At 42.7% G+C, this 22,070-nt stretch overlaps 1 protein-coding gene and 1 long non-coding RNA gene across 2 annotated transcripts; one reads left to right on the forward strand and one right to left on the reverse strand.

Moving 5' to 3' along the window:
- Positions 1–545: 545 nt before the first annotated feature.
- LOC127385992 (uncharacterized) lies at positions 546–2,468 on the reverse strand. The gene is made up of 2 exons (XR_007889791.1): positions 1,869–2,468; positions 546–1,785 (listed from the first exon to the last, which is right to left on the reverse strand). It is a non-coding gene; the product is annotated as an uncharacterized LOC127385992 (long non-coding RNA).
- Positions 2,469–2,535: 67 nt separating this feature from the next.
- On the forward strand, positions 2,536–21,640 carry ZNF410 (zinc finger protein 410). The gene is made up of 10 exons (XM_051621392.1): positions 2,536–2,642; positions 3,953–4,147; positions 12,826–12,961; positions 13,243–13,476; positions 13,766–13,957; positions 14,815–14,974; positions 15,803–15,984; positions 19,066–19,155; positions 20,278–20,403; positions 21,006–21,640. The coding sequence occupies exons 2-10, from the start codon at positions 4,115–4,117 to the stop codon at positions 21,188–21,190; spliced, it is 1,338 nt and encodes a 445-aa protein (XP_051477352.1). The 5' UTR covers positions 2,536–2,642; positions 3,953–4,114; the 3' UTR covers positions 21,191–21,640.
- Positions 21,641–22,070: the final 430 nt, after the last annotated feature.

Below are 22,070 nucleotides of genomic sequence, written 5' to 3' on the forward strand. Positions count from 1 at the left end.
GCAGCTTGGAGTAATGCATGTAAGTTTATGGAACGATGTTACATCTGAGAGTACAGAAATGTACACGTGAAAGAACAAACTATGTGCTAAGAGAAATAAAGCCTGGGTTCCCCTTTACTTTCAGAGTAGGGTCCCATTATAAATTGATTTATCAACGACCGAATCTGAAGCTCTGCTCTCCCTTTGTTCCATGAGTAGCCATTTCCTCATCACTGGGGTGAAAAATCGGTATAATTTCTCATCATGGGGGAAACGTGACTAAGTCTTCTATTTCTCTTTGGTTAGGAAGAAGGATCCCAGAGGGGCAGATGTTATTGAGAAAGTGAGAATATCCCAGAGGGATAATTATTCTCCCGCCAGGGCCCAGTGCTGCTTCACACACCTGTGCAAGTGATTTGAAGCTGCATAAACAACTCAGGAAAGTGCTGTGCTACTCCCCCTGCAGATTCCCGTATCAGATTAGGCCAGAATTCCCCAGGCAGGTAAGATGCAAACTCTGAACCAGTCAAACCCATCTGGCCTAGAAGGGTGCAACTGAAAGGAACTTACGAGCCTACACATCTCCATATTTTAATACCCACTCAACAGTTCCACACTGTTGGGCTGATAATGAGTCAAAGGACTTCCAAGATTACTAAGTATCTTCACGTAACAGAATCAAGCTTTCCCATTCCGAGCCCTGGGAAGACCGAAGTGGCAACAAGAATAAATGGTTTTTGGAGATAGTAGTTCTGCATTTCTCTTTGCCTTTGTTGAATTGTATAGGATCAGCAAATGTGGCATGCTGGGATCATGCCTGTGACATTAACTGCAGCAAAATGGTCTTTTACTGTGACTGTTGCGTGATCATTTACTCAGCTCCAGCTTATTTGGGTTATGTTAAGAAAAGCTCATTCTTGGGAGATGTTCTGTATGGTTTTGTAGGTCTGAGTAAATAAATGGGTCTCTCTAAAGCTTCAGGTGATCACAGCTGCAGCCAGGTGGTCTGACATGACAAGTACCTCACTTGGTGAGGCTCCCCAGTCCAATCTGTCTGCACGGCCAGGGAGGCACTGAAGCAACTGCTTCTCTGAGGCTGCTGATTCCAGGTGTTCAATCAGTTTTCCCAGCCTCAAACATCAGAAATGTGCTTCAACTTGACTGAGAGTTGATATCACGGTACAGGCTTTTGTTAGTACTAACATAGTGGCTGCAAGTTGATAACACCTCGGAATAAGACGTGTATATAATTTGCTTGCAGATTTCAGGGAGTTGCTGAGTGGCTCCAGCAGGCAGCTTTTTCTGCTGAAGCACTGGGCTGTCAGTGTGACTCCACAAAGCCACTCGCTGAACATTTAAAGCTGAGGGGAGCAACCACAATCTTTAAGCTGCAAATGAAAATTTTCACAATGCTGAAAGGCAGGGGAGCCACACTGCACATCTTAAAGGGGCTGAAAACAGGAAACCATTCCAAAGCAGTTCACAGGCAGGAGATGACAGTCATTTCCCAGGAAGTGACCACAGGTTCTTGCACAGCCGTACTGTGGATCAGAACAGGCTGTAGGCCCAGGGAGCTCTGGGGAGCCTGGCTTTGCCAGCCTCAACACCTCCTGTTGGGTTCCTTCTGTATTGCTGGGATTCTCCTTGGTCAACAGCACCAGCACCATCCCACAAGCAGTTGTTCTGGCACAGGAGTCAGGAATCACACATTCCTCCAAAGCTAACAAAGTTAAAGTTTACTGGACTTGAAGGTCACTGGTTCAGCAGCTGCCAGCCTCCCAGCTTCAGGAGCTCTGTCCTGCAAGCCTGTGGATACCAAGATAAGGCTGATGAATAAAAAAAAAGACAAGCTTGTAAAATTACTCAGTCCCTTATTTGGGTTTAGGTACATTGTTAAGGCAAGTCTGATTCTGGAATTGCTGGCTTTGGTGTGTGTCCTTAGTGAGCTGCTGTGAATGCCACACTTCTCCATCACCGACTGCCAGAACAGACACACCGGGTCAGAGCAAAGCAGGACCAGAAACCAAGTCCCAGCAGAAAACCAGCGTCTCCACATGTGCCGTGACACTGAAGTAACGTGTCTCCTGTGGTGATTTAGGCTGAAAGAGAGAAGTTAAGCAGTTAAACCAAGCGTGGTTGACTGTAAGCTTCCTGCAGGACTTTCACCTGCAAAATACTCTGGATCAAAAGGCTGTTTGGGAGGAACCTGGCTGCAGGTGGGAACTGCAGCCCTGGTAGCGATCCCGATGGAACCGGGGAGAAACCCAAGCGCCACGCTGTGCCTGTTGTGTCCTTCAGGGCTAAGGGGAACAGCAGGAAAAAGCTCCCGGGACTCGAGTGGGGAGGCCGCTCGTCCCCGCGGGGGCTCCTCAGGAAGGCAAGGAAGGAGCGGGACAGCGTCACGGCAGCAGGTCGCAGGGGCACGCGGGAAGCCCGCGGGTGGGGACGGGGACACGGGGACACGGCCCGGCCCGCGCAGCCGCCGCGGAGCCCCGGCGGCGGGCGGAAGTAGGGGGAGGCGGCGGCGGAAGTAGGGGGAGGCGGCGGCGGAAGCGGCCCTGCTGCCAGCGCTGCCCGTGGAGCGGGCGGGGAAGCCTTCCGCCCCCCCGGGGGCTCCGGCATTTCCGGCCGGGCTGCGTCACATCCGGGCGGCTGAAATGCCGGTAAGGCGGGCAGGGGGAGGCGGCGGCTCGGGCGCTTCTCCGGGGTTTGCCGCCCTCCGCGGTGCAGGCAGCCCCGGGGCCGGGGGCCGGGCGCCGGGCGGTGCAGGCAGCCCCGCCGCCACAGGCCGGCCCCGCAGCGGGGGGCGGCGCCCCTGCCCCGGGGCGGGAGGGGCGCGGCCCCAGCCGGGCCTCGGCGCTGCGCCCTGCCCTGCGGCCCTGGGGTCCGCCTCCCTCCCCGCCGTGACTGCGGCCTGTGCCTGCTGGGCTGGCCCCCGTGCGCTCCCGGCTGAGGGGTGGGCAGCTGGGCCTGGTCCCTGTCCCCGTGGGCCGCTCGGGGCCCGCCCGGCCTTTGGGGGGCAGCGGGTGAACAAGCGGGAATGTTCCCCAGCCCTGGCTGGCGTGCCTTGGTCTGAATTGCTCTGCTTTCCCTGGATTTGTTATCTTGTCCCTTCACGGCAGAAGGCGAGGCTCCTGGACAGTGTTTTGTGCCGCCCTGCTTGCTGTCAGGAGTACTAGAGAAAGCCTTTTAGGTTCTCTTCTTAGCTGATCCAGTATTTTCGTTATTTTTAATATGTATAGTAGCTTTGTAATTGTGATGGAAGGAGGGGAAGAACTATATGTACTTTACTTTCTTCTCCCATCCTTTTCTTCTCCACTCAAGACCCTCCCATAGTGTCTTGAATGCTTTCCCAGGAGGCAAAACTAGATACAAACTTGTTCTCATAGTCCATAGGAACAGCATTGTAGGAGTATTTATTAAATATGTTGATGAACAGAGGTAGGTTAGAAGTTGTTTCTCATAATCAGAAATGTAACATCTTGACAGACAGAACAAACAGAGGCTTCCTGGTGACAGGTTGTCAGTATACAGTTGGCTTTCATCAACAATTTGGATAATTCCACTGTTTTGCAGGCTGGGAATTCAGCCTTCTTGTCTCTTGCAAACTTTATGTGATTTTCCAGTTAATCTCATAAGTTTCAAATAGAAAGAAAACGATTTTCTATTGGAAATGAGCTATTGCAGAAAAAAAAAGAAGCAAACAAACAAAAACCAAAACAAACAACAAAAAAACCCACCACAAAAAAAAAAACAAACACAAAAAAAAACCCCTTTGAAAATTATTTTTGCAGTGTTCAGATGTTATTTTGCTGACTCAGTGACAACAGAAATGCAGGAACCCGGGTAAATGAGTTTTCCCAGTACTTCAAAGTGTTCTTTACAGTTACAGTCCAACATCTGCTCACTCCTTTTTCCTTTGCTCGTGTTTTTTGGTTCCTGTTTCTTTATATTCCTTTTTTTGTTGTTTTAGGTTAAATTGAATATTCGTGCAACACAGCTTCCTCCCGAAGGACCATCACACTGTTTTACACTTAGGAAATTATGAGAATAAGCAGGGAGTGTTCTTCTTTCTGAACTAAAACGGTACCTGTGCCTTGCTGAGGACAGCTGCAGGAATCAGACACTTGAATCAATGTTATCGGATGAGTTAGAATCCAAACCTGAGGTGAGCAATCATGGACTGGGTTTGGTTCCCAGGAACATTTATGGGCAACATTTCAGAAAAGTTCAGTGAGTTTACTCAGTTTGTTGTTTACGTATTAATTCTCAGAGTGTTTTCACTGGCATCTTCTAATGCTTCTATGTTTTGACTTAATGGTTTAAAATTAAAAAATATGTCAGGTTTTTTGCCCCTCCTTTCAGTTGCCAGCCAATACTCTTGCCTATCCTCAGGTGACATTCTTTTTTTCACTATTATAATGTTCTTTGTGTTACAAGAATAAGATAAATTACTGTATTAACTACTTCTTTCCCTCAAACCAAATTGACTTGTATTGGTTTTGGGGAGTCTGGATTATTCTGTTAGCAGTAGCCAGTTCTGCTTTTTAAAGTACTCATGTTTCCATTAGGCAGTTGGCAGCAGTGATGGGCACTGGCACCCAGGGGATCATGGTTGCTTGATGTGAGGGTGCTGGACCATGCCCAGGTTCAGCTGGTAGCACGGCTGAGTGTGAATTACAGTGATGTGTTGTGCACACAGAGCTGGCTACAAGCAGATTAACACACAGGTAAAGTACCTTTGAGAGGTAAACAGAAACAGCATGAACAAAACTGAAGTGTGTTGGTGGAATATATCTGTACCCTCATCACTCAACTCTCATGCATACCTACATTGACACGTCTCTGGTCTTTCCCAGGCCTAAAGTCTTTCTGTGACCAGATTTGGGGCTTTTTATCCAGTTTCTGACTGGAATCTTGTTTTCTGCCAGACTGGTTGCCTGGTCCTCACACATGAGTAGATTAGAAGTTCACTAGCAGTACATTTTCTCGTGGGCAGAATATTTAGGAATATGTTTAGTAGAGTAGGCAGACATGACTGCAGTGATCAGACCCAGCAGTGTACTGACCAGCAGTCAGCTAACACCCAATTGGAGTCTCTCCTCTCCCACCACTCATGGTACTTTCTGCATTTACCCAGCTTGATTCCTCCTTTGATCTATCCTCTTAACATTGCAGAATAAGTTTCACACACCCTGCAGTCTCTGTTACATCGCATAGTAAGTTTGGTCTTCCTATGAGACCCATTTAGATAAGCCAAGACAATTTTGTTTTCTTATCAGTTACAAAAGTTCTGGTTGCACCTTTTCAAGGTTTCACTTCAGCATTGGCCCATTGATCTGTGTCTGAGGAGTTCTGGTCTTTGTTACTCTGACCTGTAATTTGCTAGATACAACTGTCTGCAGTTTATTACATTCAACACATTTGTATCAGTGTGTTCAATGTACTGCCTCTCCTGTTTCTTGCCTTTGTCTTTGAGGTTGAATACCCTTTAGGCTGAGTAGCCATCAGCCAGCTGTCCATACATTCCCCACTTAAAAGTGCAGAGGACTGTATCACTTCATGTCCTTCCTTTTCTGGTTCTCAGCTTTACCTCTTCAGAAGGCAAAGGTCCTTAAGCAGAGGGCTTAGTACTAGTGTGAAGTACCTTTTGGGGAAAGCTCACAGGTGTAAATAGAATTGTTTTATTGAGTCTTCTGTTTCTATCCTTTTTCAGTCCATATGCAATATAGTAGGTATGATCAACTGGTACTCCAAATAGAATTATGATTATATATTGGTAATTCATCATAGTTCAGATGATGTGGTAAGGTATTTGTTTCTTAATGGAGCAGCCAAAGTCCTTCCAAACACTACTCAGGTAAAGTAGCTGCAAACTCATAGTAGCCCTAAGACTTGGCAGTCTTGGCTTGGGCTGCAAAGAGTTTCTTTCTTTTGCCTTATGCTTGATACAACTGCTATCAATTTTTCTCCCAGTTCTCAATGACAAGGTGGGGGACTTTGTTACTTCAGTCTGTGAGTGGGTGGATTCCCATAGGTTATTTCTGACAGCCAAGGACCAGGTTAGTTGGAATGTTGTTCCCTTGTTCCTCAAATAGGAGCAAGTGGGTCTTGTCTTTTTTCTGGCTTGAGTAAGGTATTTGTTAATTAGATGCGTTTGCATAATGGTCCTGTTTTCCCGTAGCAGAGTTGCATTTCCTTCCCAGCAAGCCCAGACCAGACTAGGCCATTCTCAACAGGAAGTGGCCTGATGCATGAAAGCTAGAGTGGATGCGGAGGGTATCCTTTACATAAACAGTCTTCTAAACCATGTTCTTCAGTCTTGGTCGTGGCTACTTTATACTGCAAATTTGAGCTCATTTGCATTGTGGATGACCAAACCTATACACACGCCCTCCTTCTGGTACTGATTGTGAAAGTTGAGTGTTAGGGTTGTACTATTTTCTACTCCTTTGATGTAAAACTGGTAGATACCCTTTTTACACCTTTACACCAAAAGGTGAGAGTCTGAAAATCAATCATGATTTTATATGCTCTGGTGAGCCATGACACCTTACAGCCATAGGTGTTCTTTCATATCCCCTACTATGGGAGAAAGACATTGAATAAGAGCTAATTGTATTTGTGTAACATAACTAGAAAACATGAATCAAAGCACTATGGATGGATTGCATAAGCTGCTTTGCTGCTGGTTTTATCCTTAAAGAAGCCACTTGTGTGCCAGTAAATGTTTAATATGTGAGTAGTCGTGAATAGTCCCTTCATAGGAGGTTACAAAGCTGCTTGGAGACAGTTTGTGTGAGCAGATAAATCTGCTCTTTCTTCTGGACTCCCTGCACCCAAAGCTGTATTGCCAGCATTCCTCAGGGAACTGGTAAGATCTGTGTTTGCATGCTTTAAGCCTTCAGGGTGATTTGTTATAATCCAAGTATTTCTAGCCACCTCCACCACACTGGTCCACAGCACAGGGGTAGCTCTTTCACAATCAAGTGAACTACAGCTCTGGTCTATACATTGAATTGGCTATTGAAAAGGGGATGGAAGGAAGTATTTCAGCCTCCCCTTTCTCTCATCAGCACCCCACAAGGAAAGACTCTGGTGAATCAGCTGATTCCCCAGAGGCAGTATGGGAGGAAGGTATCCTAGTTCTTAGCTCAGGAGCCTCAGGCCTGACACACGCCCTTAAGCTGCAGCCTCTCCTCCCCCTCACCCATCCTCCATCTCCTCTCTGCTAAATGTTCTTCTGAGCTCTTTATTTTTTAGTGGTTCACTGGTTACATTTAGAACAGAAACAGTATCGATTAAAAATACAGTCCCTGCTGCTCTGCCAGTCTAGCTCTCAGCTGTCCGATGGGAGGATACATCTGAATGTTAGCACTGGAGCAACCTCCCCCTCCCTCCTCTCCCCCTCCAGTCACACAATCTGCCTTCCCCAACCACCTCCGCCTCAAACAAAGCAGCTGCCTGACCCTTCCTGGTTTTTGAATAATCAGATGAAAGGGTGTGTTATGGGACACAAACTTCAATCTGATCCATCCCAGGTGGCCATATTCTCTTTTGTTCTGTAGTGTTTTGTGTTATTTTTAAGATCTCTAGCAGAGTTTCAAGTTCTTTAAACAGATTTTTTACATTTATTTTTCCCCCCTCTTGGTTGAGGGACAGTTATCTGAGCCTTACTGGTAGCACAAGCATTCCACAGTGCTTATGGTGATAGACCTTGGTTTGGGTGCCAGGTGTTATGTGGTTATGAGATCTGATTAACTGTAGCAACTCTTGTTGAACAGCGGGGATGACAAGTATTTGTTCAGTAACAAAAGCCAAGAAATATTTTACGTTTTTAGTACATAGGCTGTCTACATTACAGGATTTTCAGACTTATGTGGGGTTTCAACAGAAGGAGTAAAAGGGGTATATTCAAGAAGGTGGCATGGCAGAGCTGAAAATAAAATTCTTCATAGCAAGTTGCAGCTGAACTTTTGCTCATTTTGTCTCTCCAAGGCTTATAGATTCTCTGTATGACTCATATCAGGCCCATAAAGTTTGAATCTCTAAGTTTAGGATGTCTTTTTGCAATTAATATTAACATTTGGTTCAAATTCCATGGGATATCTTGGCTATAGAGTAAAGCTACTTTATCCCTCTTACATCTTTTGTGTTATGTTAGTATTCTGTACATTCTGTTTCCCTAACTATTCTTATTCAGGTGCCCCAAGATGTTCTGTCTGCTTGGTTCCAAGTTCTAGCACTTTGGTCCTATTTACAGATGGATGACTCCCCTCCTTATATGGGGATTCCATAGTTGCTATCTCAGGAATACTTTCAGTCCATCTAGATCCTGTTTGGAATGCCAGGTGTTATGTGGTTATGATGCCTGGTTAACTGTAGCATACAGGAGATTCCTTCCCTGGTGGACCAGGGACTGTTCCCAGGTGGAGGCAGAAGCAAGACTGACTGCAAATACATGCCTGTAGACAGTACAGACACATGTGGCTGTAAACACTAACACATGTCAGGACAGCACCTTTACAGGCACCCACAAAGGACATTCACATGGTACAGGAACACCACCAATGACCTAATTCTGTTCCTACTCATCAGGTAATCAGGCTTGAAATTTGCTAGCATATCACACAGGTGCTGTCTTGCAGCTGATTTACATACTCAGTCATGGATCTGTCCAGTCTCTGCCAGACCTTGAGTCCTTCCAGTATCCATCTTCACGACCTGAGCGTTTTAATCCAGCCTCTCGCCAGGATCTTGAGTTTCCAAACTGTGGTTTCTTTCTATTCACAAGCTAGTCCAACTTGAAGTTAACTAGATTAACATACTTGGAAACTATTTAGGAGCAAACAGCATTTGAGAAGAAGGTGGAGTAGACTACAGTGAGGAGGCAGAGCAGTGTACTGACCTGCAGCCTCCTAACATATGGTCAACCCATATTACCACCCACCCCCTTCCTGTTCCCCATGGTTGTTCCTCTCCTATCTACCTCGATCCCTCCTTTTCCCCACCTTTGATCCTTCCTCCAATCATCCCTAAGTTTTTCACATTCTCACAGATTCCTCTTAAGACATCTTAATAAGTTTTACCTGGTCCTAGAATTTCCCCCATATCCCTTAAGTTTGTTTTTGCCTATGAGATGTGCTCTTATAACCCATAATAATATTGTTCCCGTATCTTACAAAGTTTCTGGTTTAATTTCTTCAAGGTCACACTCAAGTCATTCTTATAATGGCCCATCCATCATTGTCCTAGGAGTTCTAGTCTCTGTTACTCTCCCTTATCTGCAGTTTGTTGAAGTTTGTGTATCTGCACATTTATCTCCTCTCCTGTTCCTCATCTGTCTGTATGCTGAACAGCCAATTACCAGATACCCTTACAATTTCCTATTTGCTTTCAGCTGCTAAACCAAGAAACTTAAGAAAGCAGCATACAGTGTTTGCAATTAGTTTTTTTCCCATATCCCAGTTGCTGTAGTTTTCACAAAGGCATGAAATTATTTTTAACAGGAAGGTTTCTGAAGTACTTACTTGGCTGTCAAGGTACAACTGTCACATGAAAATTCTTACTTTGCCTGAGTTATTTTACATAGAGTTGGTGATTGGATTGATATAGTTTATGGGAAGGGGTAGGGATTTTTATTCCAAATTTAAATAACAAGCATGATTCATGTCCTTTTGTTTACTTCTGCTTTTTTTGCCCCTTATACTTCTCTGTACTAGCTTGTTACTACTTTACAAAGAAAATTAAAGGGATCTCTTCTCTTTTGAGCTTCTCTCTGTGACTGCTACATTTTGCTTTTCTCTAGTGGCTTAATGTTGCTTTGTGGAAGTGGAGGGTTTGAAGCAAAGCTTTCCTATTGTAGGAGGAAAGTTTTACCTAAGGCTTTCTGTATAACAATAGAAGAGTCCATAAAACAACTGTTTCATAGTGGAGTGGGCAGCAGTAGGGATCATGACAGCTTTTTTAAATTAAAGACAACCCAGTAATGTAGAACCATCTTGCTGGTCACAATTTTTTAGCCAACTAAAAGAAGTGATGAACCAGGTCCAGGGTCTATCCAGAAAGTCCAGTCTAGGAGTAGCAGGAGATGAGGCTGATCGTCCATCTAGGAGACAGGGCTCAAGACAGGTAAACCTGCAGCTCAGGGAAAGACTGGGGAGCACCGGTTGAGCTTAAATGGAGCCTCTGGATTTAAATTGAGCCCCTGGGCAGAGGGTGTGTGTGGCGTCCCCATGTAGTACCACCCAGGGCAACTGAGGCTTCAGGGCTTTGCCAGCAATAACAAGTTGAGGTAAAACTGTTTGAGGACGTATCAGTATTTCCAGTGTCTTCATGAGAGGAAACAAGCGTAGAAAAATCAGAGTCAAATCTGTCAAGTTTTCTTGGCAGTTTCTTTGATTTAATGAACTTTGTCCTAATGTAGGAGAGGCTCAAAATGCTGATATCTGCTATAGAAATAATTTGGAGTTGGGTGCCAGTACTTCTGAAAAATAAATACTAAGACAATCACAACATACAAAGTAAGAACCAAATGATTAATGACTGTTGGGTTTTAATCACAAATATATTATGGATATATGATGCTTTTTACTCTTTCTTTTGACACCAGTGAATCATCTCACTGCACAGACAATTCCGTCTGAGCTCTGTCTGAATTCCTGCTAAAATGTGTCACAATGAGGGTAGTAGCTTTTGAATAACTGTCTTGTACAGTTTCCTTCTAAATGCCAAAGATAAAGGAAGTCTGTTGTGTACAGTTGTTTGCTAGACAGCAGAATGTAGGATCTTTTTGTCAAGGATTTTCATAGCGATAAGAAATAGTAACTTAAGGTTTAAGTTTTTGTTGTATTGTTATTTTCCATATTTCTTTCACCTGTGTTTTTCAAAATATTTTGAGAATGTGAGTACAGAAATAAGGTTGTTTGACAGAACTTATAGCCTATAGCTCCTATATGTGTCTTTTGAGGGGCATTTTCTCTGAAATGTGGAGTGTCTGGATCTATTACAGCTTGACCCCTTTCAGCTTTTCTGGTCTCTGGAAGCTTAATTCCATAGAGGGGAGGGATTTGAGACCATGTTTGTTAGAAAAGCTTGTGGAGTTCACAGAATAATTAGTTCAGTCCATTGCAAAAGTTGGGCTGTTACCTCCTAACTCCCAGCAGCACTGGGAGTTAGCATTGCTAAATCAGAATATTTTGGTGTGGACTGCTGTGGCACTGGTAATGGGAAAAAGTCTCATTTCTGTGCCTGTGCCTTGGAGTTAAAGAGGTGTCCAGCATTATATCCAGCAGCCTGACAAAAGTTTGCAATGTTGTCAAGGGGACAGAATGAGTAAACAAGGCACATGCTTTGCTGCTCTGAACTTGGTTTTAAAGGTAAGAAGGCTTTCAGGGGTGAGAAAAGCTGTTTGTCTGAGTCCCAGTTCTTTTTCAAATGTCAGGTTCCTTTTTTATAGCTCAAGATTTTTAGGAGTTAGCCAGAAGTAATTTTTGCATTGCCAGACCTGTCTGATGGATAGCTAAATCTGCTGTACTGAATCACCCAGGCGTTTCTCACCTCCTGGGCCCATCAGGATGAGGGCTGCTCCCTATTTCTGATCCTTGATCCAGTCACTAGTGAGGCTTCATACAATTTTCAAAAAGGTGCACACACGTAAATGCTGTATAGATGTGAGTGGTGCCAAACAGGTTAACACAGGTAGGACACTCATAGTTTTACCCACGTGAACACAGACAGTGCAAAAAGTGCCTGATTCTGTTTTCGAAGAGCTGCTGCCTAGATGAAAACTTCATGGGTTTCTCCAGGATACATCCCCACACCTCTGCTGCTTGCCAACTAGGCTGGGAGTTCACAAGCATATGACACACACACTCTAAAGAGCCTGATCACTCAGGAAATAGCTAGGAGTGGAGTTTAAGAAGACGACAGGATGGACTGGAATGGTTAGGCTGAAAGATTCCTGCTTATATGTAATGGGCCTCTTACTCTCCCCTCTCCCTTTTCCTGTTTTTGTTCTATCCTGATCCACCTTAATCCCTTCCTTTTCCTGCCATTGGCCTTTCTCTTAAACAATGCCTAGTATGTCCTGTACAAGCCCCCAGATCTCCTGTTCAGTCCCAAAGTCCTTCCCGGGAAATGCATCCCAGTGAAATTCAGTACCTCTTTATGCAATAGTCCTCCTTATTTTGCATAGTGTTATGGAGAGGGTTTCTTTTGTTGAATCTCCTCATATATGGTGGTCTTAGGAGCAGCTGATTTGGATAAATAAGGCTCTCTGTGTTATCCCCCTTGTCATCCCAGCCTTGTTTCTTTGATCATTTTCTGCTTATTTCGAATAGCCATTAGCTAGGCATCTCTGCAACTAGTCCTTTGTTTGCTTTTTTATTTTAAAAAGGCCAAATTTCTTTCAGTTAAGTATTTTAAGATGATGATTTTAAAAAAAAAACCTGTACCAAAGGTTGAGCGTGGGAAACATTTGCTTGGAAGGTTAGAGTGTAGTAAAGCATCAAGTGGTAAAAGGGGAATTAGAATTTAATATATGCCTTCAAACATGGCATGTATTGGTAAAATTTATCTTGGAAAAAATAATTTAAAAGGAATATAGCCTAAGTAGTCTTCAGAATAGTCTGCAATGAGGCAGAGCTTGTTAAAGAAATTATGCCAAATACAAATTACTACTTCTTTGTTATTAATGTAAATTGAAAAGCTTCCATTTACTTTGCTTTATATTCATGGGATTATATTCAGTGTCTCCTATAAGACAGTAGTGAGAAGTGGACTGGATTTAGTACCTTTTTAAATGTTTGGTGCTGCTCTTGACCTAATCTTCACTATCTTTTTCAGCTGCTGGTTCAGTTTGTTCAGAATACTGCTATTCCACTGGGGCAAGGGTTGGTGGAATCGGAACCGAAAGACATCACCTGTCTTTCACTCCTTCCTGTTACTGAGACCTCAGAATGCAACAGACTCATGTTGCCAGGTAAAATGTGTGTGCCAGTGTGCCCTTGTACAGCTGTCTTTGCTGTGCCACTGTGGCACGCTGCCTCTTGCTGATAAGGCATTCCAGGGATGGAGGAACAAGTTCAGAAGGGTGGCTGAAATTCTCTCTTTTTAACAGTGAAGTCTGACTAGTTAGAAAATTCCCCTCTCCTCCAATCTCTATCAAGTTCTAGTTTTTTTCTAGAAAAATAGTTTCACGTGTGTCTTTTAATCATAGTGCATTAATGCTTTTAGTTACTGTGATTCCTCTTTCTGCACTAGATGATGAAAGAGATCTCACTTCTCCAAGTCACACTGATTCTTCCAAAGATGTTTCTTCATCTGCTGTCTTGAGAAGTCTCCAGGTAAATGTGGGCCCTGATGGAGAGGAAACAAGGGCACAGAATGTACAGAAACCATCTGAACTTCTGTCAACTCCAGAGACTTCCAGTTTATTGCAAGACCTCCAGCCCAGTGACAGCACTTCATTTATTCTTCTCAACCTAACAAGAGCAGGTATTTCTTCTGTTTGTCCTCTGGCTGGATAGGTCTCAGACAACAGAATGCAGGAGACGCAACTCTGTCCCTGCTGCTTATGAAGGGGAAATACCATGAAGTTTGCTGGGCATTACTGGGTATTTCAGGAGTATTTGACCTTCAACAGCTTCCTACAATGTGGAGGTCAGTGTAGACTTTTCCAGTGCAGCTGTGGCATCTATGCCATGAACACTGGTCTCTTGAAAGCAAAAGAAATTTCCATCTGTTACATTATCCTTCTGTTTAATGAAGTTGTCTTCTTTTTTAGGGCTGGGGTCTCCAGCAGAGCACTTGGTATTTGTTCAAGATGAAGCAGAAGATTCTGGGAATGACTTTCTCTCTCATGATAGCACAGACAGCAGTACGCCATGGTTCCTACGAGTGCAAGAATTGGCCCATGACAGTTTAATTGCTGCCACTCGGGCACAGCTCGCTAAGAATGCCAAAGCAAGCAATAATGGTAGGAAATACTCTACTTCTGTTTCAAAACTTTAATGTTCCATACAAAGCCTCTAGTTTTGGCTTGTTTCTTCCTCTCTCTTTCACTCTCTCTTGCTTTTAATCTATTCTGACATGTCTTCAAATCATCAGTGACAGAATTATACAGAACAATAATGTAATTTTTCTGCAACATAAATAGGCTTCTCAGTTTTTCTCAGGGAATGAACTTCAGCAGAGCCAGCAGTTCCATTGTAGTCCACATGTTTTCTGGTATGTGTAAATAGTATATTCTTTCCGACTGCAGCTGCTTGTGTTTCAACTTTCATTTTCACTTTCAAGTGTCTATTTTTAATGCATACTGTAATTCATAGTTGTTTCTTAGCTCCACTGGGTTTGAAGATCAGCTTTCTGGAGAATACATGATTGGATTTATTCACATACTTTCTGACTTATTTTAATAAATAATTCAAACAAATGCAGTGTCTATTTTTTAACTAAGGTATTTTTAAAAATAGTATCCTGGCTGATACTTAAAATTGGTTGGCTGATATTGATAACAGAGGCAATTTTTACAATATTAGATATGTTGGTTTTCTGTTATACTTGTGATAAGCCTCATCTGGTAGCAGCTGATCTGATCCAGGTAGCTTGTCTGGCATAGTTCATGGAATGTCTGGTAAAGATTGCAAATCTGTGTCTGATCTTTGTTATGAGCTAGGCAGTAGCATGTAGGACATGATAAACATTTAGTAGCCAGGTGCATATTTGCTTTACAGTCCTGTATCGCATATGATGCTGGTTTTATCTATTGAATTTGACACATACAGATTACTGTAATCTGTATTTTTTTAAATTTTGCTGGGCTTTTTCTTCCAGGTGAAAATGTTCATCTTTGCTCAGGAGATGGGCAGCCGAAAGACTCTAGTCCCATTCCTCATATATCTCGTGTGGAAAGGAAGTTGAAGTGCACAGTTGAGGGTTGTGATCGGACATTTGTGTGGCCAGCTCACTTCAAGTATCATCTGAAAACACACCGGTGAGTGGAGTAAAGCTGTAAGTTGTCATGATTTTGAAAAACTGTGCTCTGTATTTGGGATAGCCTTAGTTTTTGACATCAACAAGCTGTGAAAACCTGGTATTACTCTTAGAAATGCTAGGCCTGCTGCTTGTTTTAGGTCATGTATGTTGAAATGCTGTGACCAGATTTAGAGTATTTTTGCAGGTCCTGGTTAGTGTTCAGTTTAGAATATTGGTATTTTAACAGTTGCTCAATAAAGAGCATTGCTATCACTTCTGTGGTACAGAACTTACAGGATGTTATCATACTGTTATAGATCCTTGAATGGAGTTGCTTGCTCTAGCAAATTACCCTAATCTTTTTTAGCTAAGAAATAGGCAGTCTCTAAGGTAAATTGTAGATGAGAAGCCTAAAAACCGGGAAGGACTACAATAGACATGAAGCCCATCATCTTGCCCTGAGACAGGGCCAGCAGTGAGTGCATATGTTACACGTACACATACAGTCAGTTTTGATCCTCCAGTGACTGAAATTCTACAAGGTTCCTATATGATCTGTTACACTGCTTTACTAAATCGTTCTGGGTAGGGAATAGGCAAGGTAATAAGACAAAAAGATAAACAAATTCTGAACAAATACCTGAACAAATTCTTCCAGTGGACCTCTCAGACTCTCATTCCTTAGGATTTAGGTCACTCACTTCAGTTGAGTCTCTCCATTTTCTGATATAATTAATTTTGGTTTAAATGTTTTTGCTTTTTATTCAATAAAAAACAATAAGTTGAGTGTTCATGAAAAATATATTGCAGTAGCTGGTAGTGAAACAGCTATTTTGTTGATTTCCAGGAACGACCGCGCCTTCACCTGCCCAGCAGAAGGCTGTGGAAAAAGTTTCTATGTCTTGCAGAGACTGAAGGTGCACATGAGAACTCACAATGGTGAAAAACCCTTTGTGTGCACGGAGCTGGGCTGTGGGAAGCAGTTCACAACAGCTGGAAATCTGAAGAACCACCTACGAATTCACACTGGTGTGTTTTAGGCCTCTCCTTTTTGTGTGCTGCAGAGGTGGGGTCTTTAAGAATAAACCACTTCCTCCTCTGTCCTCAAACTTTTGAAAATAGTATGTTGTTTGTATATGCCCTTCATTAATATTCCTTTTCTATCAATTCACATTGATCTATAGGTCAAATTAATCAACTGTTTGCCCCCTTTTCTGTCCCGTATAATATTGCCCAGGTGTCACCCTTCCAGTACTACATGATGACACTGTAGTCAGACTCTGAAGATTCCGTTCCTCCCTCTAGTTGTTTGACGTAGGGAAGGGTGGATGTTGTTTTGGGGAGGAACTAGACTATTCCCAAGGGAATTCACTAGTTAGTGAATCATAGTCATAGAATGGCTAATGTTGGAAGGGACCTTAAAGATCATCAAGTTCCAACCTCCCTGCTATGAGCAGGGACACCTCACACTAGACCAGGCTGCACAAAGCCTCATCCAACCTGGCCTTGAACACCCCAGGGAGGGGGCATCAACAACCTCCCTGGGCAACCTATTCCAGCACCTTACTACCCTAATGGTGAAGAATTTCCTTCTGATGTATGACCTAAATCTACCCTCTTTCAGTTTAAAACCATTACCTTTTGTCCTATCACTGCCCTCTCTGGTGAAAAGCCCCTCCCCAGCTTTCCTGTAGGCCCCTCTCAGGTACTGGAAGGCCGCTGTAAGGTCTCCCTGGAGGCTTCTCTTCTCCAGGCTGAACAGCCCCAACTCCCTCAGCCTGTCTTCATAGCAGAGGTTCTCCAGCCCTTTGATAATCTTTGTGGCCTTTCTCTGGACCCTCTCCAACACCTCCATGCCTTTCCTGTGCTGAGGGCTCCAGAGCTGTACACAGTACTCCAGGTGGGGCCTCACCAGAGCAGAGCAGAGGAGCAGAATCCCCTCCCTGGCCCTGCTGGCCACACTTCTTTTGATGCAGCCCAGGATGTGGTTGGGCCTCTGGGCTGCAAGTGCACACGGGTGGCTCATCTACCATCTAACACCACTGCCATCATTGTTTTTTATAAAGAAGCTTTATACTCTTGAAAAGCACAATTGCTTAAGTATTTCTCCAGTGTGGAGTCCTGGTGGACACAGTCATAGCTATACCAACATCTCTCTGAATCAGACTGGCTTATGTTACCTGTGCTGCTTGTAGAGTGACTATGTTTAGGAAATATAGGGAAGCAAGGCATACAGTGGAATGACTAGCAAAAATACAGGAGCGAAGTCTAATAGAAAAAGGCAATGAGCAGAAATTTAATATTTGGCAAAGTTCATAGAGTATTCTGGTGGTGTTGGTTGGTTGTTTTTTTTAAGCCTCAGGGTTATCATACCACTTAAACAAATGACCCAGTTCAAGCCTCAGAATGTTGTTGGAGATTCCCTGATGGTCTAGGAAGGTAACAATGCATTGCAGCTGGTTAGTGTTTCAAAATAACCTTCACAACTGTGAGAGCACCAGGCCTCTCTAGCAGAGTTGAAATCACAGATGATGTGGGCCACCAGCAGCTGTTGATGCCTTCTGCTTTACTTAAACATAGCCGTATGGTATGGATCTTGTAGAGAAACATGGAAAAAGGTTGCTGTTTTAGAGAATTTGCAGTCTAGCTAGAACACATGGTTTGGGGGCAGTTTTTGGGATGGAGATAAAAATTACATTTATACCGATAGTAAAATTTTGAATGTGTAGTAACTGCGATCATAGTTTTAATTTTGTTTTGCATGTAAAGCTCCTAGCCAAAATGCAGATAAAAGAGAATAGGCCCAGCTGACAAATGCACAGTCGTCCATGATAGAGTGAGTGTTCTGCAAGCAACAGAGTAGTAGCTTCTAGATGAGTAGATAATTACTTTCTTAACTGAAAATTGATAATGTGCAATTCAGAGTTTGATCAGACAAAAGGTGTTATGAAACTGCAGGTGTAAATAGATCTAGGGTTTCTTATAAATGGAACTGATGTGCTGTTGTTTTTGTCAATAGTAATTTTTATAACTTCTTTCCAAGTTTTAAATATTTATAACAACCCAGAAGGTACAATCAGTGTTTGAGACTGTGCTGCGTATTTCAGCTTGGTAACACCAATCAGAACATGCTGTGTTGATCCTTTCTGCTCAGATATGTTGAATGCTGCAGCAGATACAAAACGGAGAAATTAACTGTAGCGAGAGGACTTCTAGAGGCAAAATTACAGGAGAAGCAACTTTTAAAAAAAGTTTACTCTGAAAGAACTATTGTTAGACAATAAAATAGCTTGCTTAATCTTCTGTGGAGTTGCTGTTACTCTGATACTGCGGTCTAGTTAAATACTTGAAATCATAGTGTTAAACATGGTATATTGAGTTATTTGGTGGAATGTTGCAGGAAAAAGTTACCTCTAGTTTAAGACTTTATTAAGAGGGTGTTTAGAACAGACAAATTATATTCAATTGCATTAGTGTAGTAGCCTCCCAGTTTATCATAATTTAGACAAAACCAAAAATAGCTGTGGAGATATATAAAAATAACAAATTTCAGCATATGAGAACAAATTGTGCCTTGAATTACTGTTCCTCTGCTCATAAATATAAATGAGTGACACATCTCTCATAGGATTTTGCCAAGTTCAGCCTGATCTGAAATAAAGTATAGAATCTGATATGAAGGGAAATACAGCTAATGGGGGTTTTGGCACTGAGAGGCAGAAAGGCAACAGGATTCCGGGAGCGTGTGAAGCAGAGAAATGGTTGTTAGGAACTTCGTATGGAAGATACATCATATTCCAGGAACTTTTATATTACTCTTTTGGTATTTGTATACTTGAAAGATCTATTTATAAACAGTGGAACTTTGCTTTGCCTTCAGTGATTGATGGTTTATGAGTGTTTCAGAAAGGATGTTTTGTCCTGAAAGCTGATAAAGAGAATGCTTTGAAAGCCTGAGGAAGCATTTGTGTGATTTCCACTGAACTTTGTTGCATGTAAGGCCAAAAGGGAGAATAGGATAGAGATCTCCACTGGAGGCTGTTCTCAGGGACACGGACAATCAGATCAAGTTGTGATCCAGACATCTAAGAACTTATGTTTCCTTTGTAGGGGAAAAACCCTTTCTGTGTGAGGCACAGGGATGTGGTCGCTCCTTTGCCGAATATTCCAGCCTTCGGAAACATTTGGTTGTCCACTCAGGTAAGAGTCTTCACCTGACACACTCTGAGCTGTCTCTGAGAAAATACCTGTATTGTATGATTTAATTTCTTTAAGAAAAATCCCCTGGTTTCTACAGGACTTCTGGTGGTAGTGTTTTACAGCTTTGTTTGTGGTGCCTGTACACTTTAATGTTTTCTGCTGTTTCTGTTTCTAAATTTTGTTTCTAAATTAAAATTACATGTTTAAAATTTATTTTTAAATTATTTCTAAAATATCATTAATGTGTATCTGTTTCATAGCTGGCATTTTCTTATTTAAAAGAGAGAATCTAGAACCTCTATATATTAACCAAAGCCATTCAAATCTGAAATCTCTCATGTGTGAATTTCTGCCATAGGTAGGATTTTCCTGTATTTTTTCATACTACATTCATGTAATTGGACAAAGCATTAGATGGAAATGTATTTCAGAAGTGTTTAAAAGCTTCTACCTTCTGTTTTCATCAGTCTATCCTAAATATCATTAGCACATGATAAATATGGCTTGGGGAAGGGGATTTTATTGGGATAGCAACTTTTGGGACTGCCTGAGTTCTCCATGCTTTTTCTTTCCCATCCCCTTGGCTTCCATGCTATTGAGCTCACATATATGGACATCATACTTGTATTGTGAAAATGATGTTCTGCTCTGTAAAATGAAATCCTTTAACAGTGACAAGTCACCAACCAGTCTCTACTCAGTAATGTAAGCCAGATGCTGCAAGTTGTTGTGTGAAGGGAGGAGATAGCTTCCTTGCCTCGGCTTCTTTGCTTTTGGTCATTTTATTCTAGGTATGGTACATCAAAGATTTCCATGTCACCGAATAAGAGATTTGAGATAACTTGGAATAAGTCATGAATCAGATTTTATGTTACTCTTCAGCCTTGAGATTTCCATTAGCTGGCAACAGTGATACCTAAATCCTCTGTTCTGGAAGCTTATTGCTCTCCAGGAAACAGTAATATTTCTCACTTTTTTTTTTTTTTTTTTTTTTCCCACTGATAATTAGTACCAGTGGTGCCAACAGCCATTTCAAAATTGTATTATTTGCTTCTTGGTTGATGAGGTCTTTATTCACAGTTTGGTAATTTTTGGAATATTTTTTGCCCCTTCTACTCCAAGGAGTGAAGCCCCATCAGTGCCAAATTTGCGGGAAGACATTTTCCCAGAGTGGTAGCAGAAATGTGCATATGAGGAAACACCACTCCCGAATTGGAACAGCTGGCAGCAGAGAGCGAGAGCAGCCAGGTAAGGAAGGGAGAGCACTCTCTGCAGGGGAGAAGTGCAGGAAAGAATTAGTGGGTGGTCTAAAAGAAGGGAAGATGTTTGTCCTGAAAATGCAGGACCATAAGCCAGTAAGGAATAAAAGACTGTTCCTCTTGGAGATGAGGATGCATTGTTCACCCTCCCCTTCTCTAGGAGAGAAGACAAAGATGTATTTCTGTATACAGGGAATAGGTAATAAAGACATTAGATACATTTTCAGGGGACAGATAGTTTTACTGTTTTTAAAATAAACATTAATCAGGTATCTTTTTTTTGCATGGAATTTGTGCCCTTTGTTATGTATTCTTGCTGTAAGCAGCCTGGTTTTTTATGCAATGTGAATTATTTAAAGAGAAAGCCAAGCTTGCATGAGATCCTGCCACACTAAGGCTCAAAACAGTACCTATAGGAGTTACCATCCATTGGATTGCCAGATGCCCGAAGAGTAGAAACAGATAATGTAGGTGTCTAGGGAAGAAGTCTATGTGACTTGGAGGGAGGCAGGGACTGTATCATGTATTGCACTATCATTACATGATGAGAATCCTGATTTATCCTCTTTTTTCTTTTTTTGTTCACAATAGAGTCACTGATGGGCAGCAGTTTGCTGGAAGAATCTACAGTGCATGGTAAGAATCTCGTCTCCATGAACTCTCAGCCCAGCCTTAGTGTTGAGTCTCTGCACTTGCCAGACACTGAGTCCATTATTGGAGTAGAGGAGGGTGAGACCAGCTGCTCTTTCTTCCGCCCTCTGATATGTGGTGACTGAAGTGGGATGGATCATTCCTCCTAGAGGCTCACCATGTTGCAGTGGGATGAGTGAACATTGCTTTTACTGCACACAGAGCTGGTGGGTAGGTGGAGAATACATCATAAAAGTGGAGCTGGAGAAGACCTGCCGGATCAAGTTTCTCTCTTGCAGAGCTTAAAAGGTGAAGTCTGCTGCTTAGGTGTCATTTAGCCCATGTTGTGGAACGCCATTGCAAAACTGTTTGTGCAGTCCATTCTCCTCAAGCCTAATGTGTTTGTTTTGCTGGAGCACCTGGGAGCCCCAGTGAAGGACCAGGACTTCATTGTGCTAGGCACTGTACAAACATGAAGTATCTTGAGGAACAGGCCTTCCTTCCATCCTTTACCTTCAGAGACTATATTCTAATACATCTCACTGTCAAAAGCTGACTTATTATCTGAAATAAATGTACTACTTGATATAATTTAATTACATTTGCTGTGTTCTTTTCCTGCCTTCTCCAGTCACTTTTTCATCCAGAATTTGTTTGGTATATCAAGCTCTTTCAATGAGTCTACCATGTAGATGTTTTGAATTTTTAAGAAAACTTTGTTCAGGATTAGCATTACTAAGAATGCAGAGTTTTGCTAAGATACTGTGCATCTATGATGGCTCCTGGGTGAAGACAATGCTATGAATTTACGTTGCTCCCTAGCTGAATGGAAAGGTAGTGCTGCTGTCATCAAAGGTATTGTAATGTGGAGAGTCTTGCAGAAGCTCCACCAGGTACCTGAGAACCAGGGTCTGATGTGGTTTGGCTACCATCTCATCAGTTGGTGGGAAATGCTCTAGTGACATGCCTTCTGTGCTACAGCATTTTTATAGGTCAGCTGAACAGGCTGTAATACTTTTAACTAAG

The sequence above is a fragment of the Apus apus genome, chromosome 5 (assembly GCF_020740795.1).
Source record: "Apus apus isolate bApuApu2 chromosome 5, bApuApu2.pri.cur, whole genome shotgun sequence".
In the NCBI taxonomy this organism is placed as follows: Eukaryota; Metazoa; Chordata; class Aves; order Apodiformes; family Apodidae; genus Apus; species Apus apus.

What these genes read in the sequence shown, in the direction of transcription:
- ZNF410 (XM_051621392.1), top strand. Translation starts at nt 4,115, where the DNA reads ATGTTATCGGATGAGTTAGAATCCAAACCTGAG. An exon ending in CAACAGACTCATGTTGCCAG is followed by an intron (nt 12,962 to 13,242) that starts GTAAAATGTGTG and finishes TTTCTGCACTAG; the next exon opens with ATGATGAAAGAGATCTCACT. An exon ending in TATCATCTGAAAACACACCG is followed by an intron (nt 14,975 to 15,802) that starts GTGAGTGGAGTA and finishes GTTGATTTCCAG; the next exon opens with GAACGACCGCGCCTTCACCT.